Raw genomic sequence first — 23,518 nt, 5'->3', positions numbered from 1 at the left:
CAACAGGGGAGCCTGGTGAGGAGAAAAGCCATCAAGGAGGAAAGGAGGAACCAAAGGCAGAAACCTGACCTTGTTCAAGTAACTGGATCAAGCTACACCTGAAGGTAGACCCATGAACTTTCCACGTAATTTCCTTGTAGAAGGCTCCACCCAGTTTGCCTCGGTTTTTCTGTCACTTGTGTCCAATGGTCTTTCCAGCTGCCCCATACACACCACCTTTCCAATATTCTACTTGTTGGGGTATCAAGCTCCAGAGCCACAGCAACAGGGACAAGGGTGTTGGATGACCTCTCCCCCACCCCCACCCGACCTCCTCTCCAAGTTGCAGGAGGAAGAGAAAGAGAAAGAAGCAGAAAATGCGGAAGTGGGCTGTTTACAAACTGTGGTTCCCAGCTGCTGTTGTGAAACTTTGGGGCTGCAAAGGCACTCTGCAGAGACGGGGCTGTGAGGCTGGGTATAGGTCCATCCCTCTGCTCTGCCTGCCGCCCATCCTGAGGGGCTGCTCCCCACAGGAGCCCCTGTGCCTGGCCCAGCCCTGGGCCAGGCTCACAGAGGCGGGACGTATGCCCAGCAGCCTGTCTATACTCTTGGTACAAAGTCCATGGGAGACAACCACACCCCTGGGGAGGGTGGACAGATGGCTTCCCCATGCCAACTGGGCTGCTGCCCACCCGGCTGATAGGGCCTGTGCGAGAGCCCGCCCCCTTCCACCCTCATAAAAGCACCCCCAGGGCCTAGCCTGGGTCAGTGTCAAGGCCACTGCAGCATCATGGCGGACCGCTCCCTGCACCTGGCGGCTCTGATCCTCCTCGGGGCGGCTGTGTGTGGTGAGTGGACCTGGGCCTGCGGTGACCGCTGGGGGCCACCAGCCTGCAGGGCGGTCAGCCAGGGGGCCCGCTCCGTCAAACAGGACTGTCCTCCAGCCCCCCTAAGTGGGCAGGGAGGGGGCAGGTTTCACATGAACAGAAGCCTCTGAAAACCAAGGAATTCTCAAAATTTTGGTGGTTTATTTTTTTGGTGGGGAGGAGGCCGGGCTGTGCAGCTTGTGGGATCTTAGATCACCCACCAGGGATTGAACCCGTGCACTCGGCAGTGAAAGCAACGAGTCCTAACCACTGGACCACCGGGGGTAATTCTCAAAACTTTGAACCTAGCTTTCCACACACTGGAAAACCGGCAGCTCGAGGGGTAATGGCTGGCAGGGCTGTTGGGTTTGGACAGTCCGGCTTTCCTTATGTTTAAATTGCAGCCTCAGGCCCAATGTGTAGGTATGGCATTTGCCCCAGACTCGGTCACTCCCTATCATCTGTCTTCTCGGGCATTCCTCCCTGGGCCCCCCCGGAGTTTGCAACTCTGTCGGGGAGGATTGTAAGGATGGAATTCCAGGTCTGAGGGGTGCTGGAGCCGCCTCGGGGTAGAGAGAGAATCGTAGCGGGGGGGGGGCTGCAGTCACCCCCTAAGTCCTCACGCTGACCTGCCTACCTCCAGCGGCTCAGCCCCGCGGCAGGATCCTGGGCGGCCGAGAGGCCATGTCCCACTCGCGGCCCTACATGGCATCCGTGCAAGTGAACGGCAAGCACGTGTGCGGAGGCTTCCTGGTGGCCGAGCAGTGGGTAATGAGCGCAGCGCACTGCCTGGAGGATGTGTGAGTGGCCTGGGGCAAAGAGCGGGACGGGGTGGGGTGGGGTGAGGTGGGGCGGGAACGTGACTCTGATGGTGGGTCCACCCCACTCCCAGGGCCGACGGGAAGGTGCAGGTGCTCCTGGGCGCGCACTCCCTGTCACAGCCGGAGCCCTCCAAGCGCCTGTACGACGTGCTACGCGCAGTGCCCCACCCAGACAGCCGGCCGGACACCATCGACCACGACCTCCTCCTGCTGCAGGTCTGCTGAGTCTAGCCCCAGTCCCCCCTGCTGCCCCGGGGCCCTCGCCCTCGCCCCCGCCCCGACCCTAACATCCCCTTCCGCCCCAACCCCCAGCTCTCTGAGAAGGCTGTGCTGGGCCCCTACGTGCAGCCCCTGCCCTGGCAGCGCAAGGACCGCGACGTGGCGGCCGGCACGCTCTGCGACGTGGCCGGCTGGGGCGTGGTTAACCACGCTGGCCGGCGGCCAGACCGCCTGCAGCACCTACTCCTGCCGGTGCTCGACCGCGCCACCTGCAACCTGCGCAAGTACCATGACGGCACCATCACCAACAGCATGATGTGCGCGGAGAGCAGACACCGGGACAGCTGCAAGGTGCAAGGGCGGGGCTGGTCCAGTAGAGGGGTGGGGGCCAAGGCCTCGGGAGGGCGAGGCGGGGGGGGGGGAGGGGGCGCGGCCTGCTGGGGGCGGAGCCAACAGAAGGGGCGGGGCGCGCGGGAATACGGGAGGTGAGGCTGATGGAAAGGGCGGGTCGCGCGCGGGGGAGCTCGCAGAGTGCCTCCCCCAGGAGAGTGGGCGTGGCCTGAGGCAGGTGTGGGGGCTGAGATGGGAGGGTCAATGACTCAGACTGGGTGGGCGTGGCTGGCCAGAGGTCTAGGCAGGGTTGGGAGGAGAGGTGGGATCTGGAAGAGGGTGCGGACGAGTTGGGGCCCGAGCTTGGAGAGGGCCAGGAGTGGGGCAGGGTCGGAGGAGGGGGCTGTTCCACTTCCGTGGGACGGAGTGCGGAGTGGAGCCTGGAGAGGGGCGGAGCCGAAAGCCGGCGGAGGTGGGGCCTTGGTGGGCGGGGCCTGAGATTGACGAGCGAGGGAACTGTTGGGACCGGCGGGCTGAGGGGAATTGCAGCAGGCGCCGGTGGAGCCGGACCGGACGCCGAAGGGCGGGCCGGACGCCTGCGGCGGCCCTGCACCGGACCTCATGACATCGCTCCCTGCAGGGTGACTCTGGAGGCCCGCTGGTGTGCGGCGGCGTGGCCGAGGGCGTGGTCACCTCGGGCTCACGTGTTTGTGGCAACCACAAGAAGCCCGGCATCTACACACGCGTGGCGAGCTACGTGGCCTGGATCGACGGAGTGATGGCTGAGGGCTCAGCTGCCTGAGGAGGACCTGAGGGGCGGCGGTCACGGGGGCCCGAGCAATAAAGTCATCCACTCCTGCACCCGGTCCGCCTTTACAGATTGCACGCTGCGTGAGGGAGCGGATGGAGGCGAGCCAAACTGAGGGGGGCGGCAGCGTCCCGGTAATGCGGTGCCAGGAGGTGACCCAAAGGCTGAGAGACGGCGTGCCTGGCGTAGGGATCTTCGGGGACAAAAGTCCGGAGACCCCACGCCCTGCAAGCCGGGCTGGAGCTGCCAGGAGTCGCTTCACGTCTTGGCCACGCGGTGGCGCCCTTACTCTCCCCTGGAAATTGGAGAGACGCCCGGAGACCCAGGGAGGGGCACGAATGGGGGTGGGTGTCCCCTTGGTCCTTGCTTCCCGAGCAGAAAGTGAGGCCCTGCTATGTGCAAGACCCTGCTCTGGGCTGAGATCTAGGTACACAGAGAGGTTGTGTTCTTAGGGCCCGTGTCCCAAATGGGAAAACAGGCTGAGAGGCCGTGCGACTCTCCTGACGTCACACAGAAGGTCCTCAGCAAAGCCTGGAAATGAGCGCAGAGCCACAGGGCCTGCGTTCATAGGCCAGCCCCAGGTGCTGCGCGGTTCACTGAGCAAAGCTGACTGGTGTCCCAGAGCAGCTCCACTGATTGGAGGCCCAGGGGACTCACTGTCCTCCTGGCTCTGTTTACCCCTTTGGGAGGTGACAGGGCAGAACCCAGGTCCTGAGGCCCTGTGCCCTCTCTCCCACTTGGACGAGGGGCCACTGAAGCCCAGCACCTACTAGGCCCCAGGTGTTAAGCCTGGTCCACAAAGGGGGTCTCTGACCTCTCTTTGGTCGAGGAGACTGAGGGTCTGAGAGGTGGTCGTGTGCCCCACCAGGCATTGGAATTGGAACCTATGGCCAGTTTTTGTTTTTCCGCTATGGAGCGTTCATTCATATGGAAGCACTTGTTGAGTGCTTACTGTGTAGACACAGCTGAGACCCAGCCCTGCTCCTAGGAACCGGGTCAAACATTCCATTGCACAGGATGGAACTCCTGAGTCATCCTGAAGACGGGCCTGGGGCTCTCAGCGCACTCACTGTTCATCTGAAATTCAGATGTAACTGTCGTCCTGCATTTTACCTGGCACCACTAGCGGGGGCTACAGACCAGACTAGGCTGTCCGTGTTGGTGAGCCGCGGGCCCTGAGGTCAGAGCAGGACCAGATGGGGTGGGTGGGGCAGGCAGAGGGGGAGGGATCTGGGGGTCTCCAGGCAGGAGACATAGGCTCCATGCTTTCTACCCCATGGGGGGGGGTTTCTGCAGTCACATGAAAACTCAGAAGTCCCTGTGACACAGCCGTCTGAGAGCCTGTGACCCTGCAGGGCCTCTTCTAGCAATTTCCCCACAGATGCTGGTGGGAGGTGGAGGGGGAGCGTGCAGGGAGGGTGGCCCACGTGGCCGTGCCCCCCCACTGCAGACGGGAGCCCACTTGCCGTGGGGAGTCAAGAGCAGCTTCTCGCTTCTATTTCCGGAGGATGGTGGTCTCAGCCTCCTCACCTGCAGCTGGGACCCGTGGGCCTGGCTCTGAGGAGGCTGAGGCACAGCGAACACGCAGCCCGACGGACTGACTTGCCTCTCCCTGTCACAGTAACACCTGCCCTTGTTGACCCCAGAGGGGGGGACCCATGTGGACACATGGTGGGGGCAGGACGGGGGGCAAGGGCACATCCCCACCCACAAATCCCCTCTCAACCTAGAGGAACGTTCCAGCAGGGCTCTCAGCAGGGCCCCCCCCCCCCATGGCCCCCAGGTGAGCCCGACGCTTCTGGACAGCCGGGCCCGCTTATGCCTACTGGGCTTGTCACGGCAGTTCACGGAGCGTTCCGCTTATCCACTGCTGCGTAACAAACTGCCCCAAACTCGGCGACGCTGAGCCATCCCCGTTCGCCATTCACTGCGCTCAGCTTGTGTGGGTCGGGGTCACAAGGATGTGGGGGGGAGGGGTGCGTGTCCCTGTCCCACCACCTAGATGACCAGAGGCCTGGAGGCTCCAGGATGATGGCCCAGGAGCCAGGCCGGTTCCCACCAGCCTCAGGGTCACCCGGGGTCACTTCCCCTGCACAGGACAGGTGGGAACAGGTGCGAGCCCCAGATCCAAGGGGAGGAGATGTGGACCCGCCCTCCAGGGAGCGTCCAAAGATGGTGGCCGGGGTGTAAGTACCCGCAACTTAACCTTAACCAATGAAACATGAGTGCAAGAAACAGGTTCATTTTTCTAAGACAAATAACTGGTTTAAAGACTTCAAATGACTTGAGAAACACAAGTTGCTTTAAAAAAACATGGTCAAATGGGGTAAAAAGGCTGAGAAAAAATATGTAGGACTGTGGACCACATGCCCCCCGACCAGGGAGGCCGCCCTGGGTCCCCTTTCCCCAAGGGGACAGAAGGCGGTGGCAGCAGCACGGGAGGTGAGTCCGAGGCAGGGTGTCTCCACCCCTCCCGGCATGGCCAGCAGCTCTGGGTCCCCACAAGTCCCCGCAGAAGCACCTCTCGGACGGCAGGACCTAGACGCCAAGTGCTGCTGCCGCAGGTGGGCGGGCCAGCAGGGAATCGGCCCCTGGCCCAGGTAATGGGGCCCCTGGAGCGCTGCCGGCCCCAGAAAGCCCAACAGACACCGCTGCCGCGTGTCGACCTCTGCGGGGCGCCTGGCTGGCCCGCCCTCCCTTGCTCCTCCAGAGGAAAACAAGAAGCAATCAATCACCACTTAACAGGCAGGCACCTTGCACGGGGCCGCAGGGAGCCAGGTATAATGGGTGGAAGCAGCTGCTGGCGAAGCAGGACCCCTGGGGGCCGCGGAGCTCTCAGGAAACCCAGGGGGAGGGGAGGGATGCAGAGGGAAAGCAGAGACAGAGACACTCATGTGCGCAGGAACCCAAGCGGCGGGGAGCAGCCCCCACCCACGTCCAGCCCACCGCTACCTCCCCCCACCCCGCGCAGGGACCCCTGTGCCTGGCAGACACTAGGTGCTCAATAAATGCTGACAGAGCAGGAGAGCAGTGCACACGGGCGGAACCACATGCCTGTGGAGGGGGAGGGAGGCTCCGGGGGCGAGGGGGCTGCCGGGTGGCACCCAGGACACCGACAAGACACCGGCCACCCAGTGGGGACGTTTACTGGGCCTGCCCAGGTCAGAGACGGTGGTCGCGAGGCCTCAGCAGTGACAGGTACAGGTGAGGAACCCGAAGCAGACACCCGGACTGGTGTCACTGACAGTGGCCACTGGACACCCGGCAGGTTCGTGTGGGATGTTCTGAAGGACAGAGGCCTGAGCTGTCCTGGACCCTCTGAGCTGGGACCTGGGAAATCCAGGGCGGTCACTGAGCTCTGGGGTCCCAGGGGTCGGGACACAGCCGTGGCTCTACCCGGGCCAGTGAGATCCTCAGGGCAGGGCCAGGTCTCAGTCACCACCTGTTATGGTGGCCATGCGGCCAGGCCCTCCACCCGGATCCGCCAGTAGGCTCCGAGGAAGAAAGAGCAGGGCCCGCTGGGCCGAGGGTGCCAACTTGAGGCTTCAGGCCATGTCCTCACCTGCCCTGCCGGTTACAGAGGTGCTGGCGCAGCTGATAAGGGCCGAAAAGCATAGTTCAAGGGTGGCATTGTCTCACGCACCCAGTGAAGGTCTGGAGTGCGTGGCTGCTCTGTGACCAGCAAGGAGACAGCGTGCCTTTCCTTTCAACCCATTGGGAATCCACTGACATTCTGCACAGCAAAGGAAACCACAAACAAAACGAAAACAACCTACGGAATAGGAGAAAATATTTGCAAACGATGCGGCCAACAAGGGCTTAATTTCCAAAATACACAGCTCATACAACTCAGTATTAAAAAACCAAACAACCCAATCAAAGAAATGGGCAGAAGATCTAAATAGACATTTTTCCAGAGAAGACATACACATGGCCAACAGGCACATGAAAAGATGCACGACATCGCTAATCATTAGAGAAGAGCAAATCAAAACTACAACAAGGTATCACCTCACACCAGTCAGAATGGCCATCATTTAAAAGTCAAATGACAAATGCTGGAGAAGGTGTGGAGAAAAGGGAACCCTCCTACACTGTTGGTGGGAATGTAAGTTGGTGCAGCCACTGTGGAGAACAGTGTGGAGGTTCCTTAAAAAACTAAAAGCAGAACTACCATATGATCCATTCCTGGGCAAATGTCCAGACAAAACTATAATTCAAAAAGACACATGCACCCCAATGTTCACAGCAGCACTATTCACAATAACCAAGACATGGAAACAATCTAAGTGTCCATCGACAGATGAATGGATAAAGAAAACGTGGTATATGTGTATATATATATATATATATATATATATGTACACACACACACACATACACACAACAGAATATTACTCAGCCATAAAAAGAATGAAATAGTGACATTTGTAGCAACATAGATGGATCCAGAGATTATCATACTAAGTGAAGTCAAAGACAAATATCATACAATATCATTTACATGTGAAATGTAAAATATGGCACAAATGAACTTATATACAAAACAGAAACAGACTCAGACACAGAACACAAACTCATGGGTACCAAAGGAGAGAGGGATATATTAGGAGTGTGGGATTAGAAGATACACATATAAAATAAATGACAAGGTTCTATGGTATAGCACAAAGAACTATATTCAATATCCTGTCATAAACCATAATGGAAAAGAATAGGAAAAAGAACGTGTGTGTATACATATATGTATATATATCAATTTATATACTGTGTTATATACCAGAAACTAACAACCTTGTAAATCAACTACAATGAAATTTTTAGAAAAATTATCCAACTAATAATTAAAGACCGTATTCACCAGACAAGAAAAAAAAAGAAAAGAAAAAGAATCCACTTACGGGGGCCTGGGCGCAGTCAGGGGTAGCTGAGGGGCATCCGCCACCAGAGCCCCCCACACAGGCAGTTCTTGATCCAGCGCTGCTCCCACTGTTTGACGGCCGTGGTCTTGTTGGGTGACTTGAGCATGGTGACACAGCCGCACCTGCGGGTGGAGTCAGGAGGGTGGGGCGCTAGGCAAGGTTGGGTGGTGGCCACAGGGCCTTTGCACATGCTGTTCCACGCCAGGAATGCTGTTCCCTGCAGCCCCCACTCCCCCCACACTGATCTAATTCCTCCACATCCTTCCGTCCCAGTTCAGATACCACCCCCTCACCTCCCTCAGTGGACAGAGGAGGGGTTGTGGGTCCAAGTCCTGGCTCAGCCCGTCCCTAGTGGTGTGACCCTGGGGTTGTCTGGCAGCACTCGGGGCCACGTTTTCAAAGCGCAGCACTGCTGCAGTCACTCCTTCATGTCTGCACTTGTCAGGTCACTGGGGAGCCCGTCAAGGGCAGGCTCGGGTCAGCCGCTCACCGCTGGGCCACCCCGGCCCTTTAAGAAGACCGCGGGGGCACCCGCTCAGCAGCCCCACAAGGGAGGCACTCCGGGACCCCCATTCCCAGGTGGGAAACCACCGGTGGCAGAGCGGGCCCGGCGTCTGCTGCAGCGCTCACCTGGTGCAGGCCTTGCAGGCCTCCGTGGGGTAGGCGCCCAGGTGCAGCCTCCGCAGGTGGTCCATCTTGGGCTGGCCCGGCGCCCTGACAGAGAGAGGCATGGAAGGGGCTAGGGGGTGTACACGCATGCGCACGCACGCGCACGCACGCATGCACGCACGCACACGCCAGCACAGGTCCATCTCCTAAAGGCAAAGCGTGCGTGACGCACACTCGCCGGGGAAAAGGGAGTCTGCAAGCGGGGCTTCTATACGCCCTCCGCCCACAGACCACTAGCCCGGGGGTCGGGGTGGCGGCCCAGAACCGCCACGACGTCTGAGAGCCTGGCGCCCAGAGCCCCTCAGAGAGGACCTGGGGCTGGGGTGGGTCGGCCTGTTACGCTCGTATCACACGTTTGAAAACTCCTGAGAGTGTGAAACCCCTTGTGCGACCAGCCACCTCTCCTTGTAAAGTTTTTTCTGAAACCCAAGCACAAACCACAGCGTGTGATTCATCAGGCTGTTCCTCCCACAGCGAGACGTGCAAGAAAACACAGAAGGTGTTGAGGGCAGGTCCAGAGCGCTTCCCGGGAAGGCGGGGACGCGAACCTCCACTTGGGGATTCATCGCTCGAGCACCATTTCAGGCAGGCGGCCCGTGGGGTGCTGGGTTTGGGTCCTGGCCAGCTGCCTCCTGACTGCATCTCTGAGGTTCAGTTTCCTCGTCTGTTAAATGGGGACAAACCCCCACCCCAAGGCACTGCCGGGCAGTCGTGAGCTCACTCAGCAGGGGTGGGCCGTCCAGACCCCACACATTCCAAAGAATGGCTCCTGAAGTCACCTCTAAGCCCTGGGAGGTCTGCCTGAGAGGGTTCTGATTCCCTGGGGCCTTGGGCCCCACCAGGCAGTCCAGGCTGCAGTGCGATTTACCGTGGGGGACTGGGGCGTCAGCTTGAACTCTGAACCAAGGTCAGTCACGTGGGGCCCTCCAGGCAGGCGGTGACAGACCAGAGAGAGGATGATGTCACCCAGACAAGCGAGGGCACAGATCAGCACAGGCCGAGGCGACTGGATGGAGGGAAGTGACCAGCAGGGGAGAGAGGGTGGAGGTGGGGGAGTCTCTGGAGCAGCGCTAAGGTCAGGCTGGAAGGAAGCAGCGGGCACGGCACGTGCAAAGGCCCCAAGGCAGAGATGGGCACACACCTGATGAGGCCGTCCAGCTGCAAGCTGGTGGCACTGCCGGGCAGAGCGGGAGGCTTGCCGAAGTGCAGACGCAGGGGCTGCTTGGGCTGCAGGCGGCTGACGAGGCCATCGCTGACGGGCAGCCAGTCCAGGCTGGGGATGAGAAGCTGGCTGGGCAGCAGGCAGCACTCGTCAACGAGCGCCTCATCCGGCTCGCTCGTGGGGCCCTCATCGCGGCCTGCGGGGAGGGGACCACGGGGATATCTTGCTCAGCAGCCTTGCCCGGAGGACTGCCCACCCAGGAGGCATCATGGCCTCCTCAGAGCTCACAGAGCACCAGGCGCAGGCCCCAGCCCTGCCCCGACTTCCTGAGTGGCCCTGGGAAGCTCCTTCCCCTTCTCGGGCCTCAGTCCTCTCCTCTGTAAAATGGGGACCCACTTATTCATTTAAAAAATATGCAGCGAACACTGGGTGTCCTTCCTGGCATCACGGATGTGACAACGATAGAGCCTGGCCACAGAAACACACGACCTGGTGACACAAGACAAACAGGTGCCTGAGAGTGGCTGATGTTTAATGAGCACACACCGTGCCTGGACCTGTGTTGGGTGCCGGGGGAACAGTGGGGGCCACGGCAGAGCCAGTTTGACCTGCGGGAGCTTATATTCTGGTGGGGGGACTCAGCCAGGGCTTGTATCTTGGTGGCGGAACGAGAGTAGAGAGCTGGGCGCCTTACAGCAGATCCAGAGCTTGGTGAGCAGGCGGAAGAGCAGGGACATGCTGTCCTGGGTGTCAGAGGTGGCCGTGTACACAGGCAGGCAGCTGGGCTTCAGCAGGCCCCAGATGCGGATGACGACCATCAGCTCCCGCAGCACGCCCAGTGACGCGCCGTCCCGCAGGAAGCTGTGGCCGGGCCGCAGCGGGGAGCCCTACGGGCAGAAGGGCCCAGGTTGCTTACTTCAGCGTGTGCCGCATCCTAGGACCTCAGCAGGCCCCGGTGGGGGGAGGGGGGGGAAGGGGTCTTCTGGGAGGGGTGGGGTCAGGGAGGTGGGGCTTCAGAGGACAAGGCCAGGGGCGGGGCTCCTGGGGGGTGGGGCTCCCAAGTAGGAGTGCAGGCGCACCTGGTTGGGCAGACTAGCCAGCAGGTAGAGCACGAAGTCGCCCACCCACTGCAGGAGCTGCTGCAGCGCCTGAAGCGTGTTCATGTCCAAGACGAACTCCTCCGTCTTGAGGTTGATCATGACCTTGTCAATGTCTGGGAGGGGACAGGCAGTCAGGGGCGGCCAGAACCTCACATGTGCGCCCATTAGCACGCACGGTGAGCTGGGCCCGCCCCCACAGGCCGACACCAACGTCGTGAACAAGCAAATGAGGGACGGGCCTGCCTGAGCCTGGGAACCTGGAGGGCAGGGTTGGAGGGAGGGGCTCTGGGTGTCCACCGCTGGCCTTCAGATCGCTCTGCCCGCCCCTCGGACCCCCTGTGCCGGGCACCCTGCAGCTCCCGCCGGCCTCCAGGCCTCCACACAGGCAGTGCCCCTGCGGACGCCATCCCCAGGCTGGGTCATCTTTGTTCCCATTAACGCCCACCGCGTGTCCCCGACACCCCAAACGTGCGCGACGGCCAAGGGGTCCTCAGCAGCCAGGGCGGCCCGCAGGACGGGGCAGGACCCACCGACATCCGTGATCTTGGCGCAGACCTCCGTCAGCCGGTCGCCGGGACTCTTGTCGGGCGTGTTGAGCACGTGCGGGCGCAGCAGTGACTTGAGCGTGGAGCTGGCGGCGATGAGGAAGAGCTTGGCGTGGTACTCGCACACGCGGGTCACTGCGCAGGGCGACAGCTTGCAGAGCGAGGCCTTCATGGCCAGGATCCGGGTAGAGAGGACCTGGGGGGCGGAGGATGTGAGTGGGCGGGGCACGCGCCTGAGGAGCCGGGGAGAGCGAGGCGCTGGGGCAGCCGGGCGGCAGCCGGGCAAGCCGCTAACCCTCTCTGGGCCTTGCCCTCCTCATGGCGGAACCAGGTAGGAGGACCTTCCTCACAGGATGGCAGGGTCTCAACCTGCGGGCACGTGTGCCCCAGGGGCCCAAGGGACACACCTGGGACACCTCACGACTGGGGGCACTCCTGGCATGAAGTGGGCGGGGCCACAGATTCCGCTCTACCCCCCACAGCTCCTGAAACCTGTTGTCTCCCAGGATGAGTGGAGGACTTAAAACAGAAAGATGCTTGCCTACAGGGAATCCCCTGGTGGTCTGGTGGTTAGGACTCTGCGCTCTCACCGCAGAGGACCCAGGTTCAATCCCTGGCGGGGGAACTAAGATCTCCCAAGGCATGAAGGGTGCAGCCAAAAAAAAAAAAAAAATGCTTGCACACAGCTCTGCCCGATGACAAGAGATCTGATCACTACTGGCGTCCCTGGCTCTGAACCCAGCTCCGTCCTGTGCTATTCCCCGGGTCGGGCCCAGCACTCGCACATCTCAGCAGGCTGCTAATGGGAATGGGATCTCTCCTTCCTGTTTTCTCCTCGACGGCTGGCACAGAGGGCAACTTCAGATGCTTAGCAGCGCTGACCTCTACATGCCCCACTGAACTCGGGGGGGGGGGGGGGGTCTGGGTTTTACAGGCGCGCCACCATGGCGTCTGAACGATCACTTCTCTCTGGCTCACCCGTCTGTAAAACCCCCATTTAGAGCTCTTATCGCAGAAGCAAAGGCCTCCAAAGCCACCCAGAGGCAGGTGGCGTCAAGCCCACAGCCACGCACTGCTGGGCTGAGGTGGCAGCGAGAGGTGGGCCGTCCGGCCTGCGGGTCACCCTGACGGAGGGACGGGGCAGCAGCCAAGGGGGGCGGCACCTGCTGCAGCTCGGCCTTCTGGCGCGTGTACTCCTCATGCAGCTTCTCCACCAGGCTCTGCACCATGCTGGGCTGCACGTGCAGCAGGATGTCCCACCAGTCGTAGCCAGTCACCATGCAGTACTCCAGCAGGAAGAGCAGGTGCCGCAGGGCCAGCCCCGCGTCCAGCGAGTGGCCCATTGAGGGCGAGATGCGCAACATGCTCAGCTGTGGAGGAGGGCGGGGCGTGAGGGGGCGGGGCCCAAGGGGCAGCTGGGGGCAGGGAGGGCACGGCCAGCGCGGGGCCCAGGCCTGCCCGCTGCCCTGTCACACGGGAGGGCTGCAGAGCCACAGCCCAGCCACATGGAGTGAACGGGGGCCACAAGCCCCAGGTTTCCATAGCTGTGGCGATTCCCACATAGGGCCTGAAGGGCCTCCTAGCCAGCAGGGCGCCTTTCAGGTGACGGGGCCTGCAGGTCCACCTGGGGGCCGTGTAGTCCCTGGGAACACAGACCTCGTGCTCCCGAGAAGCCCAACCCACCACCCGGAGACACCGAGGATAGGGCTGGAACAGAAGTTACAGGGTGCCCGACAGCAACACGCAGGAGCCCACTGCGGGGGGCTGGGGGCACGCGCACGTGGGTGTGAGTGTGCAAACGTGTGCACGTGTGTGAACGTGCCAGTAGGACAAACGTGAGGTGTGAGCGTGCAAGGGTGTGAATGAGCGTGCAAACACAGAGGCGGCTGTAAGCGAAAGCGTGAGTGTGTGAGAGTGGCTGTGAGGCTGCCCGCCCTCCTGCCAGGCCATGGACAGGTTCCCCTGGGAACCAGGAGGCCAACTCGCAGAGCACCTGCTGCGCACTGGGGGCCTAGGACTCCTTGACGTCAGGAGCAGCACCCTAAGGGCCCCCACTTCCTAAGTGCAACCCCCGCCACAGACAGCCGTCCCCCGGGGCAGCACTGACCCTGCCGTGGTTGTCGATGCCCACGAGGGCCAGGGAAGTCCAGGAGAGCTGCATGGCCTTGAAGTGGACGGCGGGGCCCGCGGTCCGAGGGCGCTTGATAGCCGGCTCGTCCACGGAGCGGGGCGCTGCGGAGCTATAGAAGATGGCCATGGTCTGCAGCGAGAGCCGGTGCACGATGTGGACGCTGCCGTCATGGAAGGCCAGGGCCAGCCCTGGGGGCACATGCAGGGTCAGGCGGCCGAACCCAGCTCTGGACAATGGGAAGGGGCAGCCACCACGCCCAGCAGAGGCTGTGCTAAGGAGCGGCGTGAGCCCTGAGCCACTGGGGTGCACCCCCCCAGTGGGGTCCAGTCCTGGCTAACCGGCCCCCGAATCGGTGGAGCAGACTGCACCCTGTCTGGGCACCTCTGCCCCGCTCCCCTGCGGCCGGCACTAAGTTTGGCCGACGTGAGGCAACAGGTGACTTCCAGGGGGACAAGTGGGAGGGGCAGGCGGAGAGGACAGCAGATGGTAAGGGCCTGGGCCTGATGTACACAAAGGGCCTCGGGGCGGAACGGAGGCCAGTAAGCTCAGGGGCTTGTAGAACCCAAAGCCCGTAATCTACAGCAGGGGGCTGGGGGGCTGCCCTGGGCCGGCACCAACATGGCCAGCCTGATTCACCCAGGGTCACAGACGCCAGGGCCCAAACCCAGAATCGCCACGGGAGCTACTACAACGGGGGTGGGGGTGGGCATGGGAAGGAAGCTTATCTGGAAATTTTCCCCAAGTTCCCAGCCTCTCCCTTGTGGACTGCGAACAGCCCTCTACGTAGTAAAGAGCACAGCTTGACGGTGGCCTCCCAGCCCTTTGAGCCCATCAGATCCTGAAAGCAGTACCCTCGTCCCCAGTGGGACTGACGTGAGGCCGGGGGCTAGGCTCCCAGGACCCTGTGACGGAAGCCCAAGCTCAGGGCCCACCCCATTCCCCCGGGGGCTCTGAGACACCATACCGAGGCCGGGGTAGAACTGGGTGTCGCTGGCCACCTTCAGGTCGGTGTTGGTGAGCGAGATGGGGAGCTTGGGCAGCGCCACGGCGGACACGCGGTCCAGGTCGTTGGTGGCTGACAGAATCCGCCATTTGAGAATCGTGGGCTGTTTGTCACCAACTAAAAGGGAGTGGGGGGGACAGAGAGCAACAAAATGAAGACAAGACAGAGGGGTGGTGGTGGGGTGAAGTGAGACATTGAGATTGACATATATACACTAATATATATTAAATAAATAATGAAAACCTGCTGTATAAAAAAATAAATATAGGGCTTCCCTGGTGGCGCAGTGGTTGAGAGTCCGCCTGCCAATGCAGGGGACACGGGTTCGTGCCCCGGTCTGGGAGGATCCCACATGCCGCGGAGCGGCTGGGCCCGTGAGCCATGGCCGCTGAGCCTGCGCGTCTGGAGCCTGTGCTCTGCAACGGGAGAGGCCACAGTGGTGACAGGCCCACGTACCACAAAAATAAATAAATAAATAAATAAATACCAAAAAAAAAAAAATGAAGACGAGACAAACACGACAAGCGTGCACCTGACCCAGCACCCTGCCCCTCCTGGAGACCCAGCGAGCTCACGTGACTGGGGTCGGGGGAGAGGTGGGGGACCCCAAAGGATCCGGTCCTGGGCCTTCACGGGAACAGGAGGAGGCACCCACCTGGGCCGCGAGGCTGTCAGCTGGCGGGGGCGGCTCCACCTTGTCCCCTCAAAGGAGCCAACATGCTGAGAAGGGGAACCCACCCCCGACCCTGCCGCCACACAAACCCCAAAACTCCCCAGTGACTCGGCCGGCTTGCACGGGGTTCTGTCTCTGTGGTCTGAGAGGTCCTGGGTGGAACCCCAGCTCTCCCCATGAGCTGGACCGACAGGTGCCCAAGACGGGCCCCTCCCTGCGCCCACACCCTCGGTGTGATGATGAAGCCCCCCAGCAAGGGGTGGGGTGGTTCCCGTCAATCTGGGTTTGGCCCCCGGTGCTGCGGGCGTGATGTGAGCAGAGGCTCAGTGGCACCCGTGCACCTGGACTCCAAGGTGACACTGAGGTGAGCCCAGGCGCCCAGCCAGCGGCCAGCACCCCAGCTGCCCTGGGGTGATGGCAGACACAGGGAACCAGGACGGAGCAGCGGAGGCGGCCTGGCCCACCACCCTCCGGGCTGTGGTTCTGAGCCAGAGTTTGGGGCTGGTGTGTGACACGGCAAAGCTGGCTGTGACAGCACACCTCTACCCATCTGCCCTAAGAGCTCTTCCCTGGACGGCCCAGTGCAAAGGGGCTCTTGGCAAACGTCATCCCACAGGGAGACCGAGGCCCAGCGAGGGACGATGCTGAGCACAGCTGTAACGGTGACAGCTACGGCGATGCCCAGGGAGGGAGGGCGAGCAGGCCAGGCACCCGCACCCACACCCAGCCTGGCGGCCCCGGCCATTCCTAGCTTACAGAGGGGAGTGGCCGCTGTCAGCGGCTGAGCTGCTTGCCCAAGTCCACCTGGACCCACGTGTCCATCCAAGTCAGGCCAACCCCTGGAGCGCGGGCTGGACGGTGGCTGGCAGAGCGGGGGCCTGAGGGGGAGGATGGGCTGGCGGGGGGCGCTTAGGGCAAAGGCAGGGAGGTAGGAGAAGAGGCAGGTCCAAGAGCCCGCAGGCCACGCGAGGCTAGGACGAGGGGCAGGGTGGGGGGAGGAGGTGCGGGCGAGCTCGGCACGCGGACACCTGCATCAGGACAAGGCTCGACCCGCTGACGGGGGTGGCGACCCTCTCACGTGAGATGTGGGCCCGCTTGTGACAAGGTCCCAGGGTGTGCGTGGGGGCCATGACCCGCCTGACGGCCGCGCCCACAGCTACTAGGACAGAGGAGGGACGAGGGAAGGGCTGGGACCCCTTGTGGCCCTGCCGCCCCGCGGCGTCACTCAGGAAAGGCAGCATGACCTTCTTCACATTTAGTTCCTCCGAGGCCACATCGAGCAGCTTAGGCAACCACCTTGCGGGCAGGCAGAGCTTCAAGGGGCCTCTTGACATGGCCCCTCGGCCACTCCAGGGCCAACAGCGCTGCCATCAGCGGGAACACGCTGGTTCACCTGGCCGCAGGTTCACCCCCGGCTTCCCGGCCACACAGGTGTCAGGAGGGGGGCCAGTCCCGGCGGGGGACTCGGGCCTCCGCGTGGGTGTCGGGACAGAGAGGGAGGGAAGGGAGTGGCGGGCACGTTCTTGGCAAACTTAGGTCACCCCCGTGCCTCACTCTACCCGAGGGCTCCCAGAGGACCCCAGGCTCCCGAGAGGCTGCGTGTCCCTGGCCGGCTGGAGCGGGACTCACCGGCGGGCGAGAGCTGCTGGAAGATGTTGTTCACTGGGAGCCCCTCCTTGCGCAGAGACCAGCACTCCACCACGCTGCTGGTCTGGCTGGACGCACACAGCAGCACCTGGGGGGGCGGGCGGCTCAGTGAGGGGCCTGGACCAGCCCCTCGGCCTCTCCGGGCCTCCGGCTGCTCCACGGGGCTCACATCGGCACCTGCCTCACAGCCGCTGCGGATTCCGACCCACGTACACCCAGCCGGCACCGCACCTGCCCCCCATGACCCCGCCTCCCCTGGGGAAGGCAGTCGCTCAAGGCACCCCCGGCGGGAAACGAGGGGGCCGGGGAAACGTACTGGGACTTCATGAAGCTGGGTGCTGATCAGTGCAAGGTTATGAGGGGGCCCCGGTGCAGCTGGGTGAACCTCGCCCCCAGAAATGTCCCCGTCATGGTCCCAGGACCTGTGGATATGTCACCTCACGGGGCAGAGGGAACTTTGCAGGTGGGATTAAGTTAAGGCCCCTGAGACGGGGATGACCCTGTATTCACGCGGGGCCCAGCGTCATCCCAGAGTCCTTATAAGAAGGAGGCGGGAGGGTCAGAGGCAGAGAGAGACGGGAGATGCTGCGCTGCTGGCTGTGAGGATGCAGGAGGGGCCGCGAGCCAGGGATGCGGCGCCTCTAGAAGCTGGAAAAGGCAGGAACCGATGCTGCCCTGGAGCCTCCGGAAGGACCAGCCCTGCCCACGCCTGGATTTAGCCCCGAGCGGTCCTACCACAGGGTGGCCGGGCGGGCACACCTGCTCTGACATATCTCGGGCCAGGAACTTGAGATGGGTGATGGCGGGGAGCCGGTCCCGGCGGTTGAGGTCAGTGGTGCAGCGCATGAACAGCGAGGGCAGGATCTCGGTGTCGATGCGGCATTTCTCGTTGACGACGCTCACGCACACCTTGTAGAACTGCACTGGGGATGCACTGCTACCGTCTGCCGTGGCCACCACGATGTTGCCGCCACCCGTGAAGGCGATGTCGGCCAGGGCCACGCGGCCACGCAGCCGGCACAGGCTCTCCGTCGAGGTCAGCACTTGCCCGCTGGGCTTGAGCAGGGACACGGTGACCAGGCCGCTGACTGTCACCGCAATCCAGCCCTCCATGGGCTTGCCCCCAAACAGCGTGAGCGACGGCGAGAACTTGACTCGGGAGAACTTCTCGCCAAAGCTGGAGGCGCCCGACTGTGGGGGAGGGGGAGGGGTCAGCTCCGGGCAGCCCCGGCCCCGGGCATGCACTTGGCCTTCAGGGGTCTGCCTCTGTGACCCCAGGACGCCCTTCTGGGAGTCACACCCTTGGGAACATGGAGGAACCACGTGGCAGAAGGCACGAGAGCATGAACTTGAGTTCAGATCCTGCCTCAGCCACTCAAGCACTGTGTGACACGGGCCTCTCTGACCCTCAGTATCCCCATCTGTACGTCCAAGAACTGTGGTGAGGATGACACGGCTAAACACGCGCAGGACAGGACTCACCATGTTTTCCTCACAGGGTCAAACACTCAGTATTTTCAGTTTTGTGAGCCAAGTGGTCGGCTGCAACCACTCAGCTCTTTCCCTGCGTCTGCAGCAGAGAGAAGCAGCCGCCAGTGAGACTGCTTACAAGGTGGACGAGAGAGCAGGCTGCAGTTTACAGACCCTAGAGGTAAAGCATTCCAGCTGTGCTGCAAAGTGCAGCTGCCACTGCCGTCACCTTTCCAAACCCGGTCTAGGTTACAATTAACGTACAGCAAAATTCACCTCTTCCCGGCTTTCGGTTCAAGTTGACAACCACCCCATTGTGGAAACCGCTCCGATCCTGGGCAGGAACGTTTCTACTCCCCTCGGAAGGGCCCTCGGGCCCCCAGCCAACCCCCGCCCCGGCCCTGGTTTCTGTCCCCGGCTGGGCCTTTCCCAGCGTTCCACCCGGGCGGACCCGGGGGGCAGCCTGCACGCCGGGTTCCTTTCAATCCGGGCAACATGTCTGTCACTGAAACAGCACGAGCTGGAGACTAAGCAGGGCTCTCTGGGCAGTGGGAGAGTATGTGCCCTCTCTGTCTGGGGAGCAGACCCACAGGGCCAGGCGTCCAGGGAGGGCAGGGCTGACCACGGCCCCAACAGAGTCTTCCAGACGTGGAGGTGCCGGCACTGTTGGAAAGAAAGAAGCAAAAGCCCCCGGATGACCCCTGAGGAGAGACGCTGGCAGTGTGAAAAAGAAACGTCGCACAGAGAACAAGGTCCAGAAGGTTAGGCAGCAAGCCCTGCAGTTAGAATTCCTACCAAGGGGAGAGGGGATAGACGCCTGACCTCAACATCACGGGCGAGAGCCGCGTGCATGCCCGAGCGTTTTAAATGACCACATCCGTCTCTTATAATTTAGAGACAAAGGTATCTGGTGGTAAGGAGAACAGTAGCCCTGATGCTCGCAACAGTGTGAACAGACCTTGAGACCACGACGCTGATGAGAGAAGCCAGACACAGAAGGACACACGGTGTGTGATTCCATTGATGGGAAACGTCCAGAACAGGCAAGTCCACAGGGACAGACAGTGGGTTCATGGTTGCCAGGGGCTGAGGTGGGGAAGGGGAGTGAGGCTAATGGGGACAGACTTCCTTTGAGTTGAAAAGAATGGTCTGCGACTTCTTTCGGCGCAGTGGTTAAGAATCCGCCTGCCAATGCAGGGGACAGGGGTTTGAGCCCTGGTCCGGGAAGATCCCACATGCCGCGGAGCAACTAAGCCCATGCACCACAGCTACTGAGCCTGTGCTCTAGAGCCTTCGAGCCACAACTACTAAAACCTGCGCGCCTAGAGCCCGTGCTCCGCAACAAGAGAAGCCACCGCAATGAGAAGCCCGCACACCGCAACGAAGAGTAGCCCCCGCTCGCCACTAGAGAAAAGCCCACGCACAGCAATGAAGACCCAACGCAGCCGTAAATAAATAAATAAAACAAATAAAGAAAGAAAGTATTAAAAAAAAAAGGAATGGTCTGAAATTCAGTGTGGTGATGGCTGTACTAGTCTGTGAAGATACTAAGTAAACCACCAATCTGTATGCTTCAGGCGAGTGAACCATACTAAGCGACTTGTATCTCAGTAGCGCTGTTACATAACAAAGGAGAACAGACAAAGGGAAGGCAGCACGCAGCCCCTGCCCCGGCTCCCCGAGGCCTGGAGCCAGCGCTGTGTGCGCTGCTGCCAGATGCTGACAGTAACTGTCCCCAGGCCCTGCACCGGGCACAGACGTGGGGAAGGGATGGGAGAAAAGCCACTTCCCACGGCACCAACCCAGGAGGGGCTCCTGGCTCTGGGGAGCAGCCGGCAGAGCAGGCCACGTGCACCCCGGCCGCCCCACCGAGCCCTCCCAAGCCTTCTCGTGCTGAACCCTTACCACGGCCAGCGGCAGCCCCACCTGACGGTGAGGAAAGCGACGGGTGAGGCGCGGCCTCGCGCTCTGAGTTCAGCACCCTGGACCCAGGCGGCTCCCCTCTCAAGGGGACGCTGGGCTGAACCGTGGGGTACAGGCAGGAATTCTGGGATCTCACCACGTCAGTCACACGGGGGCTGCTGGCCACACGGGTGCTGACCCTGCATGGCAGGTGTGAGCCGGGCCGGGGCGAGGCGGACCAAAAGGGTGCTGGTGACACAAGAGGAGGAGCCGCGCCCCCAGGCAGGACACCCACCTTTTCCACGTGCAGGGCCAGCTTCACACCGTTGTGCAGCCACGACAAGGCCACGATGGGGTCCCCCTCCACCAGGCTGCCCACGGGGCTCTCCCAGCTGTTGGCCAGGTGGTCGGCCATGCTCCAGCACTTGATCTGCCCATCGGCATCAGCAGACAGCAGCCTCGAGCCTGTGCGGGGCAGGGGCCAATATCGCATCACAAGACACCCCCCCCCCCCGCCACTGTCCATCAGGGGCCCGGGTGGGAGAGGCCGGCCTGGGGGCAGTAGAGCAGGGAGGGGCACAGGCGAGTCCGGAAAGGACTCTGGACAGCAGCAGTGGGCAGAGCAGGGCCCGCAAACCCACAGATCAAGGGGAGCTGTCCTCACCTGACTGGTCCCACTCGAGGCAGGTGACGGCCTCGCTGTGCCCCGAGCAGATGGAGTGTACGTCCCAGGGGTGCTCGGTGTCCAGGATGTGGATCACGCGGGTCAGGTCTGTGAAGGACGGTGTGCTCAACACGGCAACAAGAGCCGGGTGCCCGACGACCCCGGGGGCATCAGGGAGGAAGAAGCAAAGCCCCGGCCACGGGGACTCAGGAGCCGCTGCTGACACGCCGGCCGCCCGAGTAGAGATGGAGCGGCCCGCGGCCCGTGACCCTGCCTCCAGTGGGGCAAAGGAGACGTAGAAAACGGCACCGGAAGAAAACGAACCCCAAATGCTAACAGTGGGCATCTCTCCGTGGAAACTAACGGCTGGTTCTTTCCCTCACCCTAAGTTTCTGTGTTTTTCTAATTCCCTCTCCCGAGTGCACGTCACTCAGTGGCAGAGACAACACAGGCCCGGCTGGCAGAGTGCACCTCAAAGTCAGGTGGTGACACGTTTGGTCTGGAAAACTCAGGCAGGAGCCTCAGCGAGCTGCACAGGGCCACCCACCCCTGGGCCCTGCCATCCCACGGGGTGATCCCAGCACCCCCGGCTCCAGGCCCTCTGCACCCCTCACCACCCCTCGTCTTGGAGGAGGAGACCCTGTGGGAGCCGGGGGGTGGGGGGCAGGGGAGCAGCTGGCGCACCCTGGTCGTCACTCCGCAGGTCCGTGGTGAAGGCGATGAGGTTACGGCAGGACCAGGTGCAGGCCAGGGGCACCGACGGGCAGTGGGTGCTCTTGGGCCATTTCTCCCACTCGCAGATGTAAGCCAGGTCCATTGTGCCCACCTGCCAAGGTCACACACGGAGGACAGTCACCAGCTCCTGCGGCAGGGAGACTGGCTTGTCATCGATGTTCACGCAGCATCTGCAGGACCCCAAGGGCAGTGCTGGACACTGGTTTACCGCAGAGGACAAAGTGGACTCAACCCCTGCCCCGCATGTGGCAGGGGAGCTGCATTTTACTCATGCATGGCCAGGGAGGCCTCCCCGGTGGAGGTGTGAGGGATCGAGGCAAGCAGCCTGAAAGAAGAGCATTCCAGGTGGAGGGAACAGCCAGTGCAAAGGACCAGAGGCTGGACTGAGCCTGGGCGCTCAAGGAGTGGCACGGGGCCCTGCGGGGCAGGAAAAGGGTGAGTGAGGGAGCGGGGCAAAGTAAGGGTGGGGAGGGGACGCAACAGGTCGTGCAGGGCCTGGGGGGTTTCACCCTGAGGGAGGTGGCAGCCCCAGGAGGGCTGAGCCCTGTTTATGTTTCACAGGCCACTCTGGCTGTCTGGAGGGCGAGGCTGCGGGACAGGGTGGGGGTGACTGCACTGGTCCAGGTGAACAAAGCTGGGGACAGTGCAAGCTGTGAGGAGCGGTAGGGCAGGACACGGGTCTATCCTTAAGGAGGAGTCCACGGACACCAAGAGCACCGGTGGGGCTGCCTTTGACAGAGGCAGGGAGGGGGCCCGGCAGCAGCTTGGTGCAGGGCTTCCACAGATAACTAACAACGGGAACGGTGAACGTTTCCTCAGCGCGCTCCATGCGCCGGGAATCGATTAAGCTTATTTCTTTTCACCTTTACTAAAGCGCAGTGAGACTGGGAGTACGATCGGCCCCGTTTTCCTCAATCACGACCCCCAGGCCCCAGGCTTCTTCAAGCCCTGCCCGGGAACACCGAGGCCTCGCCCACAAGCCCCTTCAACAGTCTTTAAGCTCTGCCCCCAAAGTCCTCCGGCCCCGCCCCCTACAGTATTTGCTTTCCACACCCCACTCCCAATTTGCCCCTTGTGTCCCCAGGCCCGGACCAAACTCTGTTTTCATCTCAGGGTCTCCCAAACCACCCCACAGGCCTCGCCTCCATACACCTGGCCCTTCAGGTCGCGCCCCCAAGCCCCCCCACCCAACGCACCTCAGGCCCTCCGCGGGGAGGTATAACCTTAGGCCCCTCCCCCGATCGTTCCAGGTCCCGCCCCGATTTCCCCCTGCTCCGGATGCCCCGACCCCCGGGGCGTCTCAGGTCCCCCCAAGTTTCCGCCACGACCCCCAGACCCCGCCCAGCGCACTCAGGCCGCGTACCCAGCACCCTTTGCTCTCCAGGCCCGCCCTCTGACCCCACAGGCCCCGCCCCGGGCCCGCTAGTTACCGCCTTCCCCGGCCGGCGCTCCCCGCTGCCGCGGCGCCGTCCGGAGGCCGGCCGACCGCCCGAGCCCCCAACCCCGTACTCACCGGGCCGGCCTGTGCGTCCAGCCGAGCGGGTGGCCGCAGCCTGCACTTGCCCTAATGCCCCGGCTCCGCCGCCGCCATCTTCCCAGGAGCAAAGATTCGCCCGCGCAGCGCAGCCGCTTCCCAGAGACTTCTGGGACGGCAGCGGCTCCGGCTCCGCCCCTCTTCCAGTATAATTTGCATGCGACCATGGATTCCCAGCAGCCACCTGAGTCATATTTGGTGGAACAAAAACCACTTTCTCAATTTCAGTGAATGACCCCATTTGGTTAAGGTATTGTTGCACAAATATCATAAAAGAAGGGACGAATGGCTGAACCGGTTTTTAATGGAGTTCGCCCTTAGTGTAAAAGAGTGTATTC

At 62.0% G+C, this 23,518-nt stretch overlaps 2 protein-coding genes across 7 annotated transcripts; one reads left to right on the top strand and one right to left on the bottom strand.

Moving 5' to 3' along the window:
- The first annotated feature begins 628 nt into the window (after positions 1 to 628).
- Positions 629 to 3,076, top strand: CFD (complement factor D). Its single transcript, XM_082651274.1, has 5 exons — positions 629 to 827; positions 1,489 to 1,645; positions 1,738 to 1,882; positions 1,979 to 2,236; positions 2,856 to 3,076. Exons 1-5 carry the CDS (start codon positions 770 to 772, stop codon positions 3,015 to 3,017), a joined length of 780 nt encoding a protein of 259 aa, XP_082507400.1. The 5' UTR covers positions 629 to 769; the 3' UTR covers positions 3,018 to 3,076.
- A 2,190-nt stretch (positions 3,077 to 5,266) lies between these two features.
- MED16 (mediator complex subunit 16) lies at positions 5,267 to 23,281 on the bottom strand. 6 transcript variants are annotated; one of them, XR_014296462.1, is made up of 17 exons: positions 23,160 to 23,281; positions 21,596 to 21,737; positions 20,912 to 21,019; positions 20,543 to 20,712; positions 17,635 to 18,066; positions 16,858 to 16,963; positions 14,517 to 14,672; positions 13,529 to 13,740; positions 12,585 to 12,791; positions 11,407 to 11,617; positions 10,856 to 10,989; positions 10,466 to 10,663; positions 9,756 to 9,972; positions 8,576 to 8,659; positions 7,925 to 8,067; positions 6,586 to 6,795; positions 5,267 to 6,353 (listed from the first exon to the last, which is right to left on the bottom strand). XR_014296462.1 is itself a non-coding variant. In XM_082650157.1 (16 exons), the coding sequence occupies exons 2-15, from the start codon at positions 21,726 to 21,728 to the stop codon at positions 7,941 to 7,943; spliced, it is 2,490 nt and encodes an 829-aa protein (XP_082506283.1). In that variant the 5' UTR covers positions 21,729 to 21,737; positions 23,160 to 23,281; the 3' UTR covers positions 5,267 to 6,795; positions 7,925 to 7,940. The 6 variants fall into 6 exon arrangements, 1 of the variants encoding a protein (XP_082506283.1); XR_014296463.1 differs by having other exon boundaries at positions 10,471 to 10,663; XR_014296464.1 differs by having other exon boundaries at positions 5,267 to 6,307; positions 10,471 to 10,663.
- Positions 23,282 to 23,518: the final 237 nt, after the last annotated feature.

This window comes from Grampus griseus (genome assembly GCF_964374135.1).
Source record: "Grampus griseus genome assembly, chromosome: 3".
Classification (NCBI taxonomy): Eukaryota; Metazoa; Chordata; class Mammalia; order Artiodactyla; family Delphinidae; genus Grampus; species Grampus griseus.
This window is presented reverse-complemented; position numbering and strand designations above follow the sequence as displayed.